This window comes from Vombatus ursinus, unplaced genomic scaffold (assembly GCF_900497805.2).
Source record: "Vombatus ursinus unplaced genomic scaffold, bare-nosed wombat genome assembly UNPS02014803.1, whole genome shotgun sequence".
NCBI classification, from domain to species: domain Eukaryota; kingdom Metazoa; phylum Chordata; class Mammalia; order Diprotodontia; family Vombatidae; genus Vombatus; species Vombatus ursinus.
In genome coordinates this window covers 1,480,606-1,503,898 of record NW_020954581.1, presented here as the reverse complement: position 1 = coordinate 1,503,898, position 23,293 = coordinate 1,480,606, and the positions used below count along the sequence as shown (strand labels likewise).

At 39.9% G+C, this 23,293-nt stretch overlaps 1 protein-coding gene across 1 annotated transcript in view; it reads left to right on the top strand.

Annotated features, from left to right (window-relative positions):
- WDR63 (WD repeat domain 63) overlaps positions 1–23,293 on the top strand; it is a 123,433-nt gene that overhangs the window by 29,315 nt on the left and 70,825 nt on the right. The window contains 2 exon segments of the mRNA XM_027873926.1: positions 5,886–5,966; positions 6,633–6,668. Of these exon segments, the coding sequence (XP_027729727.1) occupies positions 5,900–5,966; positions 6,633–6,668 (103 nt within the window). The 5' untranslated portion in view covers positions 5,886–5,899.

Here is a 23,293-nt window from a genome sequence, read left to right as displayed (position 1 = left end):
CGCCATGTTTAGAGGGTATTTCTTATTCAGCTGTAAGACAGACGTGATGGCCTTTGGGGTCTCTTTGTATTCTGAGTTTCTATAGACAAATCCTATCAATTCTGGATGATACAAGAAAAAGTAAGATAAGAACGAGTAGAATGGGTGCCTCAAGAGAGATACAAAATGGAGAGATTACATCCAGCATGGAGGTTTAATGGAAGAAGTGACATTTGAGCTAGGCCTTGAAGGATGGGTGGGATTTGAATGAGTAGAAATGAAAAGGTGGTGCAGGTAGGGGTGAGGGAACAGCAATGCAGGAAGAGAAAACAACTCACAAAGCAAACTTACAAACAAAGTTAGCTTCTTATTCCTCATTTCATCTCCCTGACCCCACTGGCAAATGATGAGATTTTTTTTTTTTACCAGATAGCTTGACTGAAAAAGTAGGTTTATTAGTTCTCCTGTGGTTAAAATGAGGCATCATTATTTCAAATACCTCTCAAAGGAGGTTTTACTATATTTTCTTTCTTATTGAATTATATAACTCAACTCTACTAGTTCTAAATTTCAATCTCATATACTCTGCTCCACACTAAGAGAAAGAACACTTGGATTCTAAGCTGCTTGGTGAATGCTGTTTGAATAAATTGCCACAGGCAATAGAAGCATCAGCCAATCCTGTTGGAATAGGAGTTACAGACTCAAATCCAAGCTGATGGCCTAATAATATCATAGTACCCTCCAAATGAACATTCAGTCTTTTAAACAAGAACTTCAGTCAATGGAAAATAGAGTTTAAAGACTTTTGAAAATTGTATGTTAACTTATTATGTTTCTAAGATGTGAATATATTTTGAAGACTTTAAAAAATTATATGCTACCTTATCCTTATTCCAATATGGAATGGTTTGTCATCCAAAAAACAACTACCTACTTTAATATATTTTTTTAAACTTTCCTGTACAAGTAATATTGTCAGGTCTTGGTGATGAATACATTCCTTCTATTCAGGGCAGATTATAAAGAATTCTGTCCGAAGGCTGAAGATTCTGGAAAATAATTTCTACTCTCTTCTCAAAGATTGCATTTTTTTTGCAGGGTTAGGACAAAGTTGCTCGCAGGTATAAATCTGTAATAGACCAAGTTAGCATTGTTCAGTAGTATCATGAAGAAAAGCTCTAAATTTGTAGTCAGTACAAAAGGCTAGGGTCAGAATTCTGCTTTTGCCACTTACTGGGTGCATGGCAATGGACCTCTCTGAGTCTCAGGCTTCCTACCTGTAAAAAAGGGGCATGATCATGCCTGTAGTCCTGTACCTACTTCACAACGTTGTTGTGGATCAAAGAGATGATATATATATATATATATATATATATATATATATATATAAAGCATTCTATAAAGTACTAAATAAAAATACTATACATACATCAACTATTACTGTGTCCTAAAACAATTTTCTGCTGCATAAACTTGAGAGGGGAGCAGTCCTGCCATGGGCTGATCAGGGTTTCACTACCCATTCCTTTCTTGTAAGGGGCCACGCAATACTTGCATACATATCCAGAAAGGCAAAATGTTTAGGTTATTCTATGGGTCACCAGACAAAATGTCCAATATGGGTTGGGTGAACCAAGTATGGTGGAGGAAAAGGCACCAGGAAGTCCAAAGTTTCAATAGGTTGGTGTTGAGTTAATCCTAGAACCAATAAATCAACAAGCATTTAAGAGCCTGCTCTCTACCAGCCACTGTGCTAGGTGCTGGAGATAAAAAGGCAAAAATAAAACAGTGCCTGCCCTCAAAGAGCTTACATTCTAATCAATCAACGCATTTATGAAGTGCCCATTATATGGTAGGGAATGGAGGTGCAAATACAAAATTAAGACAACCCTTGCCCTCAAGTGGGAATAGAAATTCCTACATTGGAAAGGAACCTTCTAAGAGAAGATAGCAAGAGGATAATTTCAGAAAAACCTGGAAGGAGTTACATGAACTGATGCACAGTGAAGCGAGCAGAACAAGAACATTTTATACAGTAACAGTAACATTGTGCAATGACCAACTTTGATAGACTTGGCTCTTTTAAACAATACAATGATCCAACACAATTCCAAAGGACTCAGGATGAAAAATGCTATCATACATCTCCAGAAAAAGAACTGATGGAGTCTGGATACAGACTGAAGCATTCGTTCTTTGTTTCTTTCTTTCTCTCCTTCCCTCCTTCCTTTTCTTTTCTTTTTTTCAATTTTTCTTCCATAAAATGATTAATATGGAAATATATTTTACATGATTGCATAAATATAACCTATATCAGATTTCTTACTGTCTCAAGGATGGGGAGAGGAAGGAGGGAGGGATAGAATTTGGAACTTAAAGCTTTAAAAAAAATGAATGTTAAAATTGTTTTTATGTGTAATTGAGGAAAAATGAAATATTATTTGAAATTTTTAAAAAGATAGCAAGGTTCAGATAATGGAGAGTGTGGTGGGACAGACTATAGGAATGTGAGTGGAGGCCATCTGACAAATGAAAATGTGATCAAAGCAACTCTATGTGGAATATTCAATTCTCCATTAAACGGAGAGTATTATGATTAATTCACTGAACCACAAGTGTTGAAGAAGCTAATGATTTTAGATTATTTCACTTACAGTGAAAGGAACCATACACAAAAGAAATGCTAAATGCAACCAGCTCACTTTGCTCCTTGAAAGAATGATTTCAAGAAGGATTGTGTAACTTAAATGACTTCTGCTACAATCCATAGGAAGGCTGATACTTAAATCTTATCTGAACACAAAGTAGTTTGCAAGACTACTGATAGACATTGTGTATTCCACCTGGGTTCTTTACTGTCTCCCTCAAAGTCCCTAACTTCCCGTACACCCAATCAGAGCTTTGGAGCTCCATTTGTCAGTGGCTTTCTCCAACGAAGACACTCTCAGTGCCACCATTCAGGACCCAGGATTTCTAGATCTCTCACACTCTCAAAGTCCCTCCCCTGCTATCCTAGGCACATCAGTCTTGAGGCTGATGCTCTGTCATCTACTCAGGAAAGGAAACACAAAGTGGAAAAGGCAACCCAGGGTCGAGGCCCACGTGCACCTTTTGGAGTCCTATGCTAGCTGCCACGTGAAAGCAGCCCCCACAATGGCAGAATGGTGGAGGATTGGCTCATCCTACATTCCTCACTGGAAGTCTTAGAGTTGCAAGATGCCACCTGGAGGGCTGAACAAATAGAGAACAGGCTCCTTTTGACTGATACAGTATTCCATCCTGCTGCTACTGGACAGATTGAATGGATGACCAGGGTTTTCAGCATCATTCTAAAGAGACAAATCCTTTCTACACTAGGCTAACACCTGACCAAATGTGGCTGGAAGTTCATCATGCCCAAAGGCCCAAGGATGAAGTCACCATGTCTCCAGAGTTCCCAGAAGTTTCCAGGGGATCTCTAAGTACATGGTCCTTGGGATGAACCCCATAGGCCAACTATAATAGTATTCTGCCCTGATCAGATCCCTATATTTGGGGTATTGTGTTCAGTTTTGACACTATATTCTAGAAATAATAATAGCTAGCATTTATATAGTGCTAATAAGATTTTCAAAGTACTTTACAAGTATTAATTCATTTGATCCTCAGTACAACTCTGCCGGGTAGGTGCTATTATTTTCACCCCAATTTTAAATAAAAGGAAGCTGAGACAAATAGAAGTTGTAACTTGCCCGTGGTCGTGCAGCTAATAAATATCTAAGATTGGATTTGAACTTAGGTCTTCCTGACCCTCAGCATTCTATACAATTCTTCTAGAAAAAAAAAGTGAGTAGGATGGTGAGAGGATGATTAGAGGATCTCAGATAAAGATTGGTTAAGTAAACTGGGGTTGTTTAGCTTGGAGAGGAGAGCCATGATAGCCGCCTTAAAATACATGAAGGCTTGCTTTGTGGAAGATGGATTAGTCTTGGCTTTCTCGGCCCCAAAGGGTCAGTGTTTTGCAGAGAGTCAGAGTTCGGTTTGATGTAAGGAAAAAGCTTTGTAGTAATTTGAGCTGTGCCAAAAGAGAATGACACCTTTGAAGGGCATCATTCTCGCCGTGAGTCATAACTCACACTTCCTAGCACTTTCAAGTTTGCAGAGTTTGCTCTTCACAACAAAGTCGTGGGAGGCAGGTTGCACAACTACGATCACGGCTTTAAAGATGAGAAAAATAAGGTTTGCCTATGATCTCACAACTAGTAAGCACCAGAGGAATCCTTCAAACCCAGGTCAAAAAACCATCAATTGGTTCCTTCCCCATTGGCTTATCATGTATGTAAAACACAATCTCTTCATCCTGGAATTGATGACCCTCCATGATCCGGCGCTATTCTTCCTTTCCTACCTCACTCTATTCCATTTCAGGCATTCAATATTTTAGCTCAGTAGGGAGAGGAGAAGAGGAATAAACATTTAGAGAACACCTACCATGTGCCAGAGCCACCAAGAGGTGGATCACCTCGTATTGGTGAAGTTTGTCCTTGATTCCCCTTGCTCAAACTTCTCATCACACTTTGTCTGGACTTCTCCACCTCTTCCCCAGTCTTTTAATTATGAGCACTGTCAGGGCAAGCATATTTTTGTGCTCAGCCCTTCATATAGTCCTTGCCCATATTAGGTATTTAATCAATGTTTGTAGATTTGAATTATTTAATTGAATTGAATTATTTGTGTCTGTGATTAATGGTGGGCAGTTAGGTGGCATGGTGGATAGAGGGCCAAGCCTAGAGTCTAGAAGATTCATCTTCTTGAGTTCCAATCTGACCTCAGATTGGTCTGAGTGACTAGCCGTGTGACCCTGAGCAAGCACTTAACCCCATTTGCCTCAGTTTTCTCATTTGTAAAATGAGCTGGAGAAGGAAATGGCAAACCATTCCAATATCTTTGCCAGGAAAACCCCAAATGGAGTCACAAGAAGTCAGACACGACTGAAACAACACAAAACAATAACAACACGCTCAACGGTCCTTTTGGAGGTTGGAATTTTTAAGTTATTAATAAACGACTAAATGAGAAAGCATTCAATAAGCAATGACTACTTGTCAAATACTGTGCTAAGTAAGCCCCCTCCCCCAATAAAAATACACACAAAGACAGTCTCTGCCCTCAGGGAGCTTACATCCTAACGGGAGAAACAATCCACATAGAGAAGAGGATGAGAAAGAATGGAATGGCTGAGATGATTGGGTCATTGTTTCGGTTTCACAACTGGAGAAAAGTTGGGAGTTATAAGGGGAGGTTGGTAAGGAAAGGCCTTTGGTGGGGCTGTGGAGGAGATGGCTAGAGAGATGAGAAGAAGTGAAACATGGTGGGGACTTGCTGAAATGATGGTCTGGCCATCGTCGTTCAGGAGGGCAGTATACTAATCTGGGCTGCCCTAATTCAGTGCAACAAAAAAGACAAGCAAGAAAGCATTTCTATTATACAATGTCTTCTTGCATTAAATGACTCTAATCCCATTATGTGGCTAATCCCCCAGAGCACCTGGACATAGACATATTCAGAACCACATCAGCCATTTCTGACCTTACAGTTAAATGGGAATGTATCAAGGCAGCACTAGACTGACATATTTGTTGGAATGAAACTATCAAGCCTCACCCACATGGTCATGTATATGCAGGAACCCCAAAGCATTGATACCTGTTACTTTAATATCTGCCTTCATTTGTTGCCGGTAAGTAGATCCATAGAAACATTCAGTCACTTGCTTTTGTTTGGGCTCTAGTCAGTAAGGCGTAATAAGGTAGGTTGCATCAGAGGCACCATTTAGAAAACATCTGCCTGTATTTACTAAATTATTATCCTCAAGAAGAAGATTTTAAATGAAAACTGATTAATGTCAATCATTATCTTTCTAGGCTAAATCTGAACAATGGCTCCAAGACTCAAGAAAGAAAAGTTAGGTATCAAACCCAAGTCGGCGAAACAGAAGATAACTTGTAAGTACGAGTCTTCATTAAAAAAAAATTCTTATGGATTCAATTTCTTATACATGTATTGGAAAGCAAAATGGATGTGTCCTTATCTATATAATACGAGGAATTACGGTTGTTTCACAATATTAAACACGTGAGATATTTAAATTTATGGAGAGTTATTTTTGAGTGTTCCAATGAAATTAGAAACTCTCTCCATGGAAAAATAAGCTAACTTCTAGTTTTGTACTACTTAATTTTTTTTTTTTGGCTAGGAAATGGGGTTAAGTGATTTGCCCAGGGTCACACAGCTTGTCTTACTTAATATTAATTAACTCACGAATTTTTTTTTTTTTTAGGCAATTGGGGTTAAGTGACTTGCCCAGGGTAACACACCTAGTAAGTGTCAAGTGTTTGGTCTGAGGTTGGATTTGAACTCAGGTCCTCCTGACTCCAGGGCTGGTGCTCTATCCACTATGCCACTTAGCTGCCCCTCATGAATGATTTTTTAAAAAAAATAATGTGACCAGGGGAGTTATTAGAACCTTTTTTAATGCTTCAATTTATTTTATAAGCTATATGTATGAGCTTATGTGTTATTTTATCCTAAAGTTTTACTTAAAATTACATAATACAAGATATACTTTTTATCCAAAAAGGTGAATTTGACATAATTTCATTGCATTTTAGATGAAGAAGCAGTCCCAGTTTCTATGGAAAGTATTGGTAAGTTGCATTACTACTTAAATTTTATTCATGGTTTTTCAATACTTTGTCATGGAATAAAGAGGAAAGATCATTGAGAATTAAAGTGATTCATAAATATATTTGTGGATAAAATGGTATCACACATAAACTATAAGGTAGAACTTTAAAGGATGGAATTTAAAAAAGGCTAGAAAAGTGAATTCCAGAACAGAAACAGACAGACTTAATTTACCAGTTCCAGTACAATGTTTTTCAAACCCTGGTCCATGGCCCAGCAACTCTCTCTTCAGTTGAAGACAATCAAGTGATATCATCTGATCAAATTTCCTATCGACTCTCATCTGTTTTTCCCATTCTCATCTCTTTCTAAGCCCTCGTCTTCCCGAGTTCATTAAGTTGCTCAAGGCAGATGCTGTTCTAGGAAAAGTTGTGAATTATATCATGTAACTACAAAGGAAAACAAATATACCAGAACCAAGACGTTCAAATGTCTTGTCAAAAGTGGGTTGTCTTCAAATCTTCTTGGAGATGGTGAACTTACTCCTTGGATGCTGCTCTGACTCAAAACACAAGTTCTCTTTTGGACCTATTTTCAGGAGGCTGAGGCACATCCTTCTGAATTTCCTCAGTGGTGACAAATGTCCATCTTTTGAGGATGGATTTGATTTTTGTAAGAACCAGAAATCATTTGGAGCCAAGTTGGGTGAATAAGCTGGGTGATCCAGTTGGACAAGTATTTTTGGTAAAAGATGATTTATGTCTGTTGAGTAATGGGACTGATTTTTAAAAATTGTAGCTCATAAATAAGCTTTAAGGTACCATTTTGGTCCAGTACCTCTCAAGGTGACTGTCTTGAAAGACAACACTGTTTTGCTATACTAGAGAATCAAAGCTATTAAATGTTAAGAGTTGAAAAGGATCATTTCATTCATGTAGGTCAACTATCACCCAGTTTAGGAAGACCTTCATCCAAGACAGATCATTGAACCACAAGAGTTCAAAAGAATCTCAAAATCATCTAGTCAACCCATCTCTTAGCAGGCATCTCATCCATAACATCCCCAGCAAGTGGTCATCTAGCTTCTACTTGGGGCGGGGGAAGCCCAGTACTTTTGTCAGCAGCACCATGCCATTTTTAGATAGCTCTAATTGCTCAGAAGTTGGGTTTTTTCTTATAGTACATTTACTTCTTTTCTGATCACCTCTAATGATCATCCATCCTTTGACTAAATACTTTCAGTGATGGGGAGCTAGCTACTTAATGATGCATCCTGTTTTAGTGAGTGAAATACCTCTATTTGTTTAAAAAATTTTTTTTTCTGTGCTCCCACCCCCAGAATTCACACAAGCCAGGATTGATCAAAACATCACCTCCTTTGCCCATATTGCCCCCACCCAGAGATGAACATAGTTATTGTATAAATTCTCATAAATGTGGGCAGGAAGAGAAGTATAAACACTCAAGGAAACAAATGCATTTGCCACGTGCAACATAATGCAGAAAATGCAGACCACACCAGAGGCTCACGGGAGCCTGTGAACAACCTAGAAAATGCATGAAAGACTCTTGGCAGCTCGTGAACAATCAGTGTAATTTTTTTTCCCTTTTCAGTTCCAGTTTTCCACAAGGTTCTCAGGTCCTTCAGGTTTAGTTCTACCACCATGTTTTAGACACAGCCCTTTAGGAAGGGAAGTGAACTTGGGGTTACAAGTGGAGGACAACCGTCTTGCCATTCTGCTTCAAAGATCCTATCCAACCACTTCCCAAACAAACACAAAGGTCTGGACTCCTGCCCTTGAGACTGCTGACCAGGCAATACCTTGACATTCGAGTGACTTTCTCTTTCATTCCACAGAGACCTCACCTGGAAAGGGAACATACTTGTAGATGGTGGGCCAGCAACCTCCTTTCCACTAAACCATCTAAATAGTTCATTGTAATAATGTAGTTTGATGTCCCGGTTCCTTGATTTTCCGTACTATTGCCTTAATCCCTTTCTGCTCCTTCCCCAAGTCCCAGGCAGTCACATGTACTATTCCCTCCTTTCTTCAAGAGGTATACTGCTCAGAAAATAAGGTCAAGCCCCAGATCCTCAAAACTGAGCTTACCTGGGGACAACCCTCAAGGCTAGTACTGCCCAGAAAATCCCTAGGCTCTCACTAGAAGACTGGACTCTGAGATTTCACTGCCTAAATCAAAGGGTCAAAATGGCATAGACTACAAAATTTTCTCTTAAGTTAGGCAGGAAAGCAAATGTCTTCCTTGTCAGGTACTTTTCAAGAACCACCATTAATGGTGCTTGAGATGGGGGCCCTATCCTTACTCCTTCCCAACACACCTCCGAATTTAGGAATACCTTTACTTTTGGCTCTTCAGATACTAACGTTCAGGCTTATATTGACTCAAGCTCTAACTGGAGAGCTGATTGTTAAATTTTTCAGTGTAAGCATTTACACGTCTAAAATTGGCCAAAGCGTGATCTATTGTTTTGTTTACTGTTTCTCGACATAAGAAAGTGATGGAGCAAATGTTAATAATGAGGATTAAATTTATGTGGTACGCCTTCTCCTCACTTCTATACCTGTGGCCACACCCCTCTAGATAAAAAGGGCTAGAGCCCTTTCTTCTCAGGCCCTCCACACCCCCTGCTCTGGCATGTTGTGAGCCCCATTTTGTACACATGGGATTATATTCAGTTACCCGTTCACAGAGCAGGAAAAAAAATTCATTACTTTCTAGTCATAATTCAACAATGTGTTCAATAATAATAGATAGCATTTATACAGCACTTTCAGGTTTGCCAAGCACTTTATATATCTTATCTCATTTGATATTTACAACTGTCATGGGGAGTAGGTGTTATTATTATCTTCATTTTACAGATGAAGAAACTGAGGCTCAGGTTAAATGACTTGCCTAGGATTGCACAAGGCAGTTAGGTGGCCAGTGGATAGAGTCAGGAAGACTGAGTTCAAATCTGGCCTCAGACACTTATTAGCTGTGTGACCCTGGGCAAGTTACTTAACCCTGTTTGTCTCAGTTTCCTCATCTGTAAAATGAGCTGGAGAAGGAAATGGCAAACCACTCCTGTATCTTTGCCAAGAAAACCTCAAATGGGGTCATGAAGAGTCAGACCCGATTGAAAAAACAACTAAATAACAATAAAGCTAGTAAGTATCTAAGATCAGATTCAAACCCAGTCCACTGTGGTATAGCCCTTCTTTGCTCCCCCCCCATCCCCGCCCCCACCACACACTGATTCCTGCCTTCCTTTCCTTTCTCTCTTAAGTACCACGTGTGTTATGCGCGGCCTCCTTGTCCTGGGGAATATCAGGTTATATCACTCAGGAATTGTTATTGCTATGATTGAAACAACGGATATTTAAGTCTTTAAATCCCTCAGAGCCCAGAGTGTCAATTAACTCTCTTGGTTTATCTCAAACCTGTGTTTCGTTTGTTAACAGAACAGGTCTAGAGAAGCATTCCTTCCTCACCTTAGCATGCCCTGGCCCTCCTTCAGGCAATGTGGGGAAGCTTTGCTATGCCTCCTCAGAGTCATGTTTGTTACCTACATTCATAACTGAAGGAAATATTAAATGTCAGTTATGAGGCTGCTGAAAATAAATATATGATCTTTTTCCCTTCAAGTTCACAGACCCCACTGGAAGAATTTCGGGTCTAAAAGATAGTCCAAGTAACATGTATATGTTCAATGTGGCTTTTAGTAAACAATGACCTCTTCTTTCTTGGCACATCTGTTTCTTTTTGTTTTATTTCCCATTCTGAACTTAACAAATACCAAAAAGGAGGAAAAAAATATTTCAGTATTGGCTAATCTATTAGTGATGCTGATGGTGAGAATTTCAGGCTAATAAGGGAGACATTGGGAGGCAGATGGGTCTTTAGCATACCTCAAATCCCACTTCATGGGTGGCCACCTACCTTGCCTATAACTAGAGCTGTCCCTGGGTCTATGAGCTACCATATTTCCTTCTTTTCCTATGCTTTTAATGTATCTGTCTTTGAACATGCTTGTTTTTTCCCCTTTTCTGTCTTTCGGTTTTCAGTCTCTTATTTATTTGTCTAAGACCAAATATCATTCAAATCTATTTAGCCAGACCAGCATTAGTTGTGTGTGAGCATCGATGAACAGACTTGGTAAAGCTGGCAGGAACAGTCAACACCTTGTTGTGAAACATCCCGAAGAATAGCCATATTCCTCTGCCCGGAGAAAAAAGTTGTGTTTAAATCAATTGCCACAACATGATTTTAAAATAAAACGAAAGATATATTCTAGAGAAGGGGTTCTTAACCTGTTTTGTGCCATGGACCCTTTCTCAGAATTGTGTTTTTAAAGGCACAAAATAAAAGACATAGGAAACCAAATATATTGAAATACAAGTTATCTTTCTTATCTATGTATTTATCTCTCAATTTATCATCTATCTCTAAGTATGTTTAGCTCTATGTTCCTATGTATCTTTATCTATCTATCTATCTATCTATCTATCTATCTATCTATCTATCTATCTATCTATCTGTCTATCTATAAATCTATAACAAGTTCACAGACCGCAGGTTAAGAACCCTTGAAGAAAAATCATAGGATTCCATGATTTAGAAATTGAAAAAGACCTTAATGATCACCCTCATTTTACCATTTACTGAAGGAGGTATAATTATATGTAAGATGCATATAAATATATACATATGCATATACATACATGTATATTTATATATACATATATATTTTGTGTGTATACCTTAAAATAATTGTAGTGTTGTTGTAATGTTCTTTTGTTTTTGGTTTGTTTTTCGCAAGGCAATTGGGGTTAAATGACTTGCCCAGGGTCACACAGCTAGTATCAAGTGTCTAGTCTGAGACCAGATTTGTACTTAGGTCCTCCTGACTCCAGGGCCAGTGCTCTATCCATTGTACCACCTAGAGGTCACAGTAATGTTCTTTTAATGTTGTAGTGAGAAATCCTTACTAATGGAAACAAATTGGTTATATTTACATAACCCTCTTTCCTGGGCCACGTCCACACCAGGAATTTGAGGGCCAAGTTATGGTTCAAAGTTCCTCTTTATCATTTCCCTCGTTTTGGGGGCCCAATCCTACCTGGTCACCTGAGAGATAATTACCATTCTTTGAGCCCTGTGGAATGTTTTTACAAGTTACCAGATCTCCTGAAAATACATTAACAAGAAGAAATGTCACTCTCCTTCCCTTTTGTGGGTGGCCTCACATGTCTCTGGTCAATGTCTAGCTGATATGACAGGACTTCTCTGGCCTGCCACCCTATTAGGTAGCTAACTTCTTCAAGTGGCATTTAACAATATATGTCAGTAGCAGTGTGAGGCAGTAACAGTCATTTTTGTTTTCTCCAGTCCTAGGGGTGAGGTGCCGTGCTGGACAGCACCCCGGCTCCTCTTTAGGTGAACTGGAGAGGGCAGAAGTCTCCAATGGGCTAGGCCGGAGCCAGTGAGTGAGTGGGTGGGTGGGTGGTGGGCTGGAGGGTAGATGGTCAGAGACGAAAGACTCACGTTTTTGAGGTTCACTTAAGTTTGGTGCTGGATGTTTGGTAAGTAGAGAGGCTGGGTATTTGGGCTGTCTGTTAACTGGAGAGTTCTTGCCATTTGATTTCAGCTTGGAAATGTTCCCTTCATCTTATTACTGTTAGGGAAAAAAAGTACACTTAACATGAATCATAATAGGTGCCTCAGAAATCTATGCTCAGATAAAGAATTATTTTTTTTTTGTGGAGAGTATTGGGATTATAGAATTAAACGAACTGGGGTGAAATGAAAAATGAGCTCTCGGTAATTGTCTCCTGCATTTGGAACATGGCAGTCTCTTATTTTTCTCTGAAAAACATCGGGTACATTTGGGAGGCATCACTCAAGAAAGCACTTGGGCTCCACCTAGCGGCAACTAAAGGCAAAACTGTTTTTGTTCAAACACCATACTGCAGTATTTTCATCAGTTGATTTTTTCCAAAGACGACATCAGTCAATATATATCAATAAGCATTTATGAAGCACCTGATACATGCCAAGCATTGCTCTAGTTGCTAGAAATGCAAAGGCATGACTGCATATCAAATCAAATCCTTTTGCCATTATTAAGTACCAATGTACTTAATGCCAAGTACCATATGCCAAGTCATGCTGGAAGGAGTTGGGGAAGAGTTGGTTTGAGAGACAGAAAGATATGGAGACAGTCCTCGGTTTAAGAATTGACTATGTTCTAAAAGTTTATTCGCAAATTTTTTGTTTGGAATTCAGAACTCATTTTCTCAGGAGAGCTATGTAATTCATGGGGATTCAGATGAATCACTCACTGATTTGGAAAGAGAGTGGGATTTAATTGACCAGGCAAAGTACCACAACCCTCCCTTCCTTCCCTCCCCTATGCTGCCCACCTTGTTTCCAGGGAGCAGTCATACTGAGAGGGAGGGCCATCTGTTCTCTCCTTTTCCCTACCTGTGTTTACAGGCCCTCCCCTAGCTGTGGGCCTCCATGTGACATTGAGCCTACGGTCTTCAGTTGCCAAGGTGAAAAAGCATACATTGCCATGATGGCACCTTGAATGAACCTTATCCAACCAGCCCTAGCTAACAATTCTGCCCATGAAGCCAGTATGGGGATGTAAAAAAGAATGGAAGGGTATTGATGCCAGGGGTCCCTTCTCAGTCCCACCACCTCTCCCCGGCCCCCATACTGACACCTGACAAAGGAGCAAAGAGAGAAGCCAGGTCCATGGCTGGGAAGAAGATCCAGGCTATAGTGGGGTTTTTTATGTAGAAGGAATGAAAGGAAAGAGGAGAGAGAAGTCTAACCATAGTAGGGAGGAAAGAGACATTCTTACTGGGAATTTCAAAGGGTTGCTCTGATAGCCTTTCCAGGCTCACTTCCCTTCCTGGAGGAAGTGATGGATGGAGGATTTTTCTGTATCTGTGAGTCTCTTGCATCATGTGCATTTTTTGATTTAATGAGATAATATTTGTAAAGTGCTTAGCACAAGTGCCCAGCAGGTAGCAGGCACTATATAAATGCTTGCTCCCTTCCCCTTTCCTTCTATACAGTGAAATAAAGGCTGTCCCATAGCTGAAAAACAAGATACAATCTAAATTGGTCGATGAGTTCTCTGCCAGCACATCCCTGTTATGAAGCAGGCTAGGAACATGCAGGCATAGATGCCAATCTCGGTTAAAGAGTCTTACGCACTTAAAATTTATTGAAGTATCTTTTATAATAAGACTATGCTTATTATCGTCTATAGCCATCACGCCATCATGCAGCTTAATAAATGGAACATTGAAAAACGCCCATACCAAAGAAAATTAGTCATGTACAGCCTCGTGGCATCTCTTCTGTTATTGTCTTAAACTCTGACTTGAGTCTTTCATTGATATGTAACTCAAGGTCCAGGGCTCCCCCAACTCCAGAGTCATATATACTGGGGTCCAATCATGGGGTTGCCTTCAAGAGTGTCATTTTCCCTGTTTGCCTTATTGTCTACATTTGGAGCTGCTCTATGAAAATCACCTACTACACTCAGGGTATAGCTCATGCCTAGGCTTTCTTAAATGTGTATAAGAGGAGGGAGCAGTGGCACGACTAGGAATTTTTTTTTCTCTTGGGCAAAAAAAAGAACAATCTTCCATTAGTGGTCAGCTTTCAGTTCGCACGTAGGCACTCCATATTATACCTACAAATCAAATATGGGGTAGCCTTTATTTCACCCCACAGAAAATGAGTAAGAAGCAAAGGAACTCATAAACTAGTACAGAAAACACATCAAACATTGAAATAGCCTATCCACTCTCCTCAAAAAGGAACTAAATTTTGTCTTGCTATTAGAGCAACACTTTGACATTCCAGCAAAATCCCTCTCTCCTACACGGTTCTTCTCAGACTCATAGTGCTGCCCTGTGTTTTGGACTCCTCCTGGAAGGCATACATTTTGGAACCACCACATTGGCACTCCCATACCATCTGACCCGTGCTATCTATATCACTCAGAATAGAGCAGAGAGGGAAGGACAAGTCTTCTGCCTTCTCCATTGTATGGGGGTAGTGCTTTGTCCCTTCTCTAGTTAAAAGAGTCACTTGGGTCAGCATCCTCTTCACTCTCCAAGAGGCATATTGCTCTGGAATGACCCTCCTCTAGAACATCAGGTCACCAAACTCTAGAACTTAGAGTTACTAGCGACACAACCTGAAAATCTCAATAAGACCCAAGAAATCTTCCTTTGACTAAAAGCCCATGAGTCTGAAATCAGCTAAAATCCTCCCTCCTTGACACAGGAAAATGGGTTGGATAAATGTTGCCCATGAACTCCCTTCTCATCTGTCTTTGCTGTGTGTTTCTATGGAGACTCTTGGTCTCTGTCACTGCCCTGCCTTGACCGCCACCATCCCTTGGGCTAGGAAAGTGCACTCTTAGATTTTTTGCCCCTGACTTGTATAAGAAAGCTATAGGCAAACACAGGTAAGTTTGATGGGCTTCTGACTTAAGGTAGCCATTAATTTCACTGACCTAGTAGTGATATTTGTGGGTTAAAGGGTATGGATATTTTTATAGCCCTTTGGCCATAGTTCCAAACCATTCTTCAGAATGGTTGGACTAGTTCATAGCTCTACCAACAGTACATGAGTGTACCTTTTTTCTCCTATCCCCACTAGTATTTGTCATTTTCCTTTTCTATCATCTAAGGTAATGTGATGAGTGCAAGGTGGTGCCTCAGAGTTGTTTTCATCTGTACTTCTCTATTAGTTATTCAGAGAATTTTTTCATATGACTATTGATAACTCTGATTTCCTCCTCTGAAAACCCAAGCACAAGCCCCTCTGACAATAGTCTGTCTTCCCAAGAGTTCTAATCAACCAAATCAAATTGGAGGCAGTTTCTGTCACCAAGACCCATTCTCTAGGAGGCACTGAGAGGTGGGTCCAAACCAGTCAATGCATCTTGGGACAGCCCCAGTCTCTGAGACCACATCAGTAGTTGTCTTTGTCCTCTTAGCAAGGTGCCAACGTCCATGTCCATCCATACTCTCTAAGAAAGACGTGCTTTCAGAAGTCATAGGCAAAGGCTCATAGCTCTTTACACTCGGTAGTTTGGGAAACTCCTTTAATCAACTCCTTTTACAATCATGGTCCAGAAGCATAATGGTCTGCTTTTGGAAGTAGTGGACTGCCTACTGCAGCTATGTAGTGCTGGGCCTGGAACCAGGAAGACTCCAAATCTGGCTTCAAACACTAGCCGTATGTCCCTAAGTAAGTTGCTTAACCTCTGTTTGCCTCACTGTGCTCCACTGTAAAATGAGGATAATAATGGTCTCCATCTCCCAGAGTTGTTGCAAGGATCCAATGAGCTAATTATAAAGCACTTAGCATGGCGTCTCGCACATATTAGGCACGATATAAATACTGGTTATTATTGTTGTTATTATAGAGGTCTTTTAGAGAGAGAGAGGACCATGCTTTGTTGGGCATGCTATAGAGTGGATGTTTATTTAGGTATAGACTAAATGTCCTCTGGTATCCCTTTGGGCTCTCAAATTCTGTGAAATTAGAGATCCTCAAAGTTTTGGAATGTCTGTATCCATGAATATGTATGTATGCATGTGTATGTGTGTGTCCACACACGTGTTTGTATCTGCCAAGACTCTCCTATAACTTACTGCTCTGCTATGATGCATGCACATAGTGTCCCAGCTGCCATTCTTTCAATTAGCTATGGAAATTTGGGAAATGGAAATAATAGTAGAACAATTGAGATGCCAACTGAATGGAAGTTTTCATAAAAACAAGCTCTTCAGTTGAGTCAAACTGCCCATTTTAACCAATGAGGTTGCTTAAGCTCATGACCTGACACTACCATAAAGGTAAACTCACTGTTACCCTGAACACTTGATCATACATACGATTTCAAAGGTAACAAACTGGGCCAAAGACAATAAGGTGAGAATAATCTCAAGAGGTCATCTCAGGGGCAGCTAGATGGTGCAGTGGATACAGCTCCGGCCTTAGAGTCAGGAAGACCTAGGTTCAAATCCCACCTCAGACACTTGACACTTACTAGCTGTGTGACCCTGGGCAAGTCACTTAACCCCAATTGCCTCACAAAAAAAAAAAGAAAGAAAGAGATCATCTAGCCCTGTTCACTGGGACCATAGGCATGGCTGCCCAAGCAGAGTGTTGCCTTCAAGAGACATACCAGAAAACTCCTTCCTACTCATCAAATATTTTTTCCTAGAAATAAGGGAAGACAACTAAGAAAAAGTATACAAGTTGCTAGGAAGATGCTAATGAAAGAAAAAAAGTTTGAGTAAGAATTATCCTTGTAGATGAACACTAAACAAGATGAACATCTTGGCTAAAGTAACATAAGGTAGTTAGCTATATGGCAGACAAAATGATGCCTAAGTTCTTAGCAAAGCTCGATTCTCTACAACAGTCAGGATGTGTTTTATGGAAGACCCAGCTAATTACAACTTTAAAGGGGGCATGTTATTTACCAGGTTAAAGGAGTAGGACAGATGTGCCACAGAGGCAAGGGAGCATGTACAGGCTTTTCAAAACCATTAGTTAAGCCCAAATCTGGATTAACCTAAAATTTGAAGAAACATCAGAAATCATGAATTCATTACCATTGGTGGGCACATTGCCTGGTCTTCTATTTGAGAAGTATTGAGGATTAAATTGTCTCTGACAACTTCTGAAAACAAACAAATAAATCTTAAACAATCCTTCCCCTGCCCCTTCTGGGAGGAAAAGCTGAGCCAATCAGACCTTGACAGAAAATCAAACTACCACTCTGTTAGGGCCTATATCCCTTGCTGTCTCAAGGACAAAATATATCCTGTTCTCCTTTGTCACGCCCTTCCCTCCAAATTCCACTCATCACCAAGGTCTGCACAACTCTCATTTCTCGTACCTCAAATTGATCTTCCCTTTCTCTGGAAAAGTCTAGCTCGTGTTGTACCAAAGTTGATCACTGATCACTTCAGTCAGTGTGCAGTGACAGTATCTCATTTCCTGCTTACTCCAAGCCTCTAGGGTCAGAATTCTACATTGTCATCTTGTTACCTTCTAATTATACTTCCCTACCCTTTAGCTTCAAGCTCTGGGCCTTGTTCCCCAGACAGGATCTAGGTTAATGGAAGTCCCAAGAAAAAGGTGGCTCTTTCCCCAACTTGCCCTCTTGATGCCTACCTATAATGACACTATAATTAAATCTGCTGTTTTGTTAGCCAACTGTTTCCAATAAACTAAATTTTGCCTCAACCACAAAGAGGCCTACGATCAATTTTATGTCTTTCTATCTCTGTCATCTGTCTCTGCCTCTCTCTGCGGCTCTCTCTGTCTCTCTCTAAATGTAAGGTTAGACAGAGAACACAACCTCTTCCTAGGTGTTAGGACTTTTTACTAACTGAAGATATAGAATGATTGTGACTGAACTCAGAACTTTTTTATCTAAAATAAACTTACTAAAGGTAAAGAGAAGGAAACCAACATTCCACCGGAGCCATTATATTGTACCCTAGGCTTCAAACAAACTAATTAGTCTAATACAGGGCATTCCATAATACATAATATATAATCAGCTACTTTATGATCTTGAGGAGTGTGGGCTCAGTGTGCTAGAGTGGAAATGTGAGTGCTAGATTTCTAGTCAGAGGACCTAGTTCAAATCCTGGCTCAGCTACTTACTACCTATGTAACTCTGGACAAATCACTCAGTGTCTCCAGTTTCTTACCTATAAAATGAGAAAGTTGACTACATGATCAAGGTGCTACTATGATCTTTTCCTGAAAATGGTTCCAGTGGTCCCAACATTAGAGGATGGTCCCCTTATGGCATCTACTCTACCCCCTACTTCTGCAAAGATTCCTTGATAATAACAATAACTGACATAAATCCACATGGCTTTGAAGTTTACACTATGCTTAAATTATTTCATTTAAGCCTCACAATAATCCATTGGGAACTCAACTTTATGGAAACAGGATGTGTTTATCACTAAAAAAAAATGATACTTCTTGAAAATTGTTTAGAGTTTTAACAATGAAGTTGCCACCTATTATTTGTCCAGAGAGTCTGGAAATTCTGATGAATATGCAATACACACAACAGGCCTTCCAAAGTAGGGAAATGCAATGATGGCTGCCATTTTGGGTAACCAAATTCACATTTTTTTTTGGACCAATTAAGCCAGTCCACGGCACAAGGTCACAAAAAAGCTACTAAAGGGTGTGGATGCCACAACTCAGCCCAGTATCATCTCTAGGAATGTTTATTCTGAGTCTTGAGGTTTTGGGGAACCTAGAGTAATGTCAGGGACCAAGAAGCTGGAAATTAGCAAAAGACAATATGAAGGATATAGGAAGTGGGGAGAAAAAGGAGCCACCAGAAATGCTCATATACATACAATCTATACAACACTGAAGCTGGTCATCTTAGAAAACTGCTCCCCCTTCCCCCTTCAGGCTACATAATACCTGTAACATCTCTGAATTTCCCCTTCAATTCTGTCCTGGTTGTTAATTTTATTTTATTTTGTATTAAGATATTAGGAAGGGAGTGTTTTGCCCATCTCCTTTTCTAATTATATACATCCTTGATTTTTATACCAATTTTCACTTGCAAGTTATCTTTGGTTACATGATTAGACATGTGATGTGTCTTTCCATCGACCTTTGGATTATTTATAATTATATTTTATGAGATCATGGTTTTCCATGATTTATTGTAATACAGCAACAGCACAAGAATGTTAATGTTAAAAAACAAGGTCTGTTAAACAAAATCTTATAGTTTGAGATCATTGAAAGCATTGCACAAGTTCCTAAATGCAAACCACCCTGATTTCCTCATCAGTTCTAGGCCCACCATGTGTATAAAGATATCATAGCAGCTACTGTTGTAGTAGCAAAGAACTGGAAATGAAAGGGGCTACCTATCAAGAAAAGAATTGCTGAGCAAATTATAGTCTCTGAGTGTAATGGAATACTATTGTGCCATAAGAAATGACGAAAGGAGTGGTTTCAGAGAGTCCTGGGAAGAGTTGTATGAACTGATGCAGAGAGAAGTAAGCAGAGGGAGGAGAACATCTTACAAAGAGCAAAAATGTTGTTGTGGTTGTAGTGGTTGTGCTGGTTGTTGTTGATGAGTCGTTTCAGTTGTATCTGACTCTTCACGTCCCCCTTTAGGGTTTTTTTTGGAAAAAGATACTGGAGTGGTTTGCCATTTCCTTTTCCAGCTTATTTTACAAATGAGGAAACTGAGGCAAACAGGGTTAAGTGACTTGCCCAGGGTCACACAGCTAGTAAGTGTCAAGTGTCTGAGGCCTGATTTGAACTCAGGAAGATGAGTCCTTCTGAGTTCAGGCCTCGCATTCTATTCACTGCACCACCTAGCTGCCCCAAAATACTGTAAAAATATACCATTGAAAGACTTCACGGGGCAGCTAGGTGGCTCAGTGGATATAGCACCGGCCCTGGATTCAGGGGGACCTGAGTTCAAATGCAGCCTCATAACACTTACTAACTGTGTGACCCTGGGCAAGTCACTTAACCCCATTGCCTAGCCAAAAATAAAAGAAGAAGAAGAAGACTTAAGAACTCTGACAAACCATAATTTGAGAGGACTGAGGATGAAATCTGCTACCCACTTCCTGACAGAGAAATAAAGGACTGAAGGTGTAGAATAAGATGTATTTTTTTTGATACATAGTCAATGCAAAAATTTGTTTAACTTTATTTTGCAAATTTGTTAACAGGAGTTTTCCTTTCCTTTTTTTTTTCCAAGGGTGGTAGGGTGAAGAGAAAATTGGTTTTTGTTAATTGAAACAAATTCATTTCATTTTTATAAGTATGCATATACAACTTTTCAAAATTCTAGGTCCTAGGGGCAGCTAGGTGGCAGAGTGGATAGAGTACCAGCCCTGGAGTCAGGAGGACCTGAGTTCAAACCCAGCTTCAGACACAACACTCACTAGCTGTGTAACTTTGGGCAAGTCATTTAACCCCAATTGCCTCATACACACACACACACACACACACACACACACACACACACAAACCAAATAAAAATTCTAGATCCAGTTCATTATTCATCCAAGCCTAAGAAAAGATTGTCCATCTAGCTGCATGCTCTAGTATAGGCAAAATGTAGTTTTCATCCACTTTGTTTTTTCTAGTGGAAATGGCTATACAGATCTTTTACACATTACTGCAGATATCACAAAAGAGGTTTTGTAGTATTCTGCTATCTGGTACAATCAATAAAATATCTTCAAATAGGAACATTTGAAGATTCAAACTCAACAGATTAGCAGAAAATCCTTTTGTGTGTACCTGATTTAAGACATCTTTCATGACACTGGAGAACACCTTTGGTAAATACATCTGTTTTCTATCTCAGGTACCACTTTCCAAGTACTCAAATTCACACTTTTAGAGTCACTCTCAAGTTTTACTCTCTTACTCCTCAGATCCAATCATTGCCAATTCTCAGTTGATTCTGTCTTTACATACCATCTCTTCCAACCATTCTTTTCTCTCCCTTCACATGGCTACCACCTTAGTTCAGGTCTGAATCACTTCTCACCTGGATTATTGCAATAGCCTTCCATTTTAATATTAAAGAACTCCAAAGTTCTTTTAACCAATCATGCATAATTTTTTAAATTAATGCATTTCTCCCTATGCTTCACAACTCTAATCCAATTCTTTGCGTTTGTTGTGACCACCAAGCCCTTCCTCCCTTGGAACTTTCCCCATCTCCTCTGCTCTAACTCTATTCTCCTCCCTTTCCAATCTCCATTCCTTGAAGAACCACTTCACATCTCCACTTCTCATACTGTCTAATCCCTTGTCCAATTGCCATTCATGTGCCAGACCTGAATTACTCCTTCTCTAGTTCCTTCACTTCTACTCATGCGCCGATGAATGTTATTGGAAGAAATAACAAAACCATAGCAATTGGTTACACTACAAATTTGTTTTATATAATCTTAACTAGATTCATGACAGCAAATCATTCGTTTTATTCATCTCTACTTGATTCACACTCTTCTTTCCTCAAACCTCCCACAGCCCCCCTTCACCCTCTCAGCTGAAGGCTTCACCTCACACTTAACCAAAAAAAAGTAAGACAGTTCTCTACAAAACTCCCTCTTCTCCCTTTCTCCCCACCTCACTTTCCCCTGACATTATTCCCCACTATTTCTTCCTTCACTGAAGTCTGTAATGAAGACGTCGTTGTACTCCTTGCCAACACCAATCCTTCTATGTATACCTTTGATCCTGTCCCGTCCCATCTCCTCCAACAGAATGCCCCAACTATTATCTCATTTTTAAAATTTTTACTCTTTCCATCCATCCCTATCTAATGGTTCCTTCCTTTCCTTAAAGAAACTGCTAACATCTCTTTCATCCTTAAAAAATACTCACTAGACCATCCCATTCCTGCTAGCTATCATCCCATATCTCTGCTTTCCTGTTTATTTAAACTCTTTGAAAAAGCCATGTACACTCAGTACTTCTCCTCTCTTTTCTCCACAGCTGACTTCCAACCTTATTATTCAACTCAATCTGCCCTCTCCAGATTTATTAATTATCTCTTGATTCCCAACTCTCATTTTCTCAGCACTCATCCTTCTTGATTTCTCTGTAGCCTTTCACACTATTGATGATAGTGTCGATATTGCTAACGCCCCCTAGAGATTTTCTTTGATTTGAGTTTTCATAACACTGCTCTCTCTTCATTCTCCTGTCTGACTACTCCTTCTTTGTCTCCTTTGCTGGATCTTCAAGTCACACCTCCTAACCATGGATGTGCCCCTGATCTCTAGACTAGATCCTCTCTACACTTTTCTCAACTGATAATGCCAGGAGCTCTCCATTGGTTAGTTATCAGCTCTGTGCAGGCGGCTCCCAAGTCTATACAATTATCCCCACTTTCTCTCCTGAATTCCAATCCTGATCATAAACTTGCCTACTGTACATCCCAAACTGGATGTCTTGTATGTATCTCAAACTAAACATGTCCAAAACATAACTCACCACCTTGGCCCCCCAAACCTACACCTCTTTTGAACTTCCTCATTACTGTTGGTGGCATTGTCATCTTCTAGTCATGACCTCAGCATCATCCTCAACTCCTCACTCTCACTCACCCTCTCCTCATATATCCACTGTTTTCAAATCTTATTTCTATCTCCACCACATGTCTCGTATGTGCCATCTTATTTCTATTCATATAACCACAGTATCTGAATTCAGACCCTTACCACTTCCTGCCTAGACTATTACAATAGTCCTACTTGGTCTTCCTGACTCAAGACTCAATTCCAATACACATAAGGCAAGTCTGTGTCACTCTGCTACCCAAGAACTCCAATGGCTCCCTGTTACCTCTAGGATCAAAGATAAACTGCTACACTTGGTACCGAAAGCTTTTTACAACTTGGTCCCTTTCTCTCTTTCCAGTCTTGTTATATATTACTCTCTTCCATTATGCTACAGTTCAGCCAATGGCCACTTGCTGCTCTTCACACACGATACTCTATTTCCCACCTCCACACCTTTGCAATGGCTGTGACTTTTGTATGGGAAGCTTTCCCTC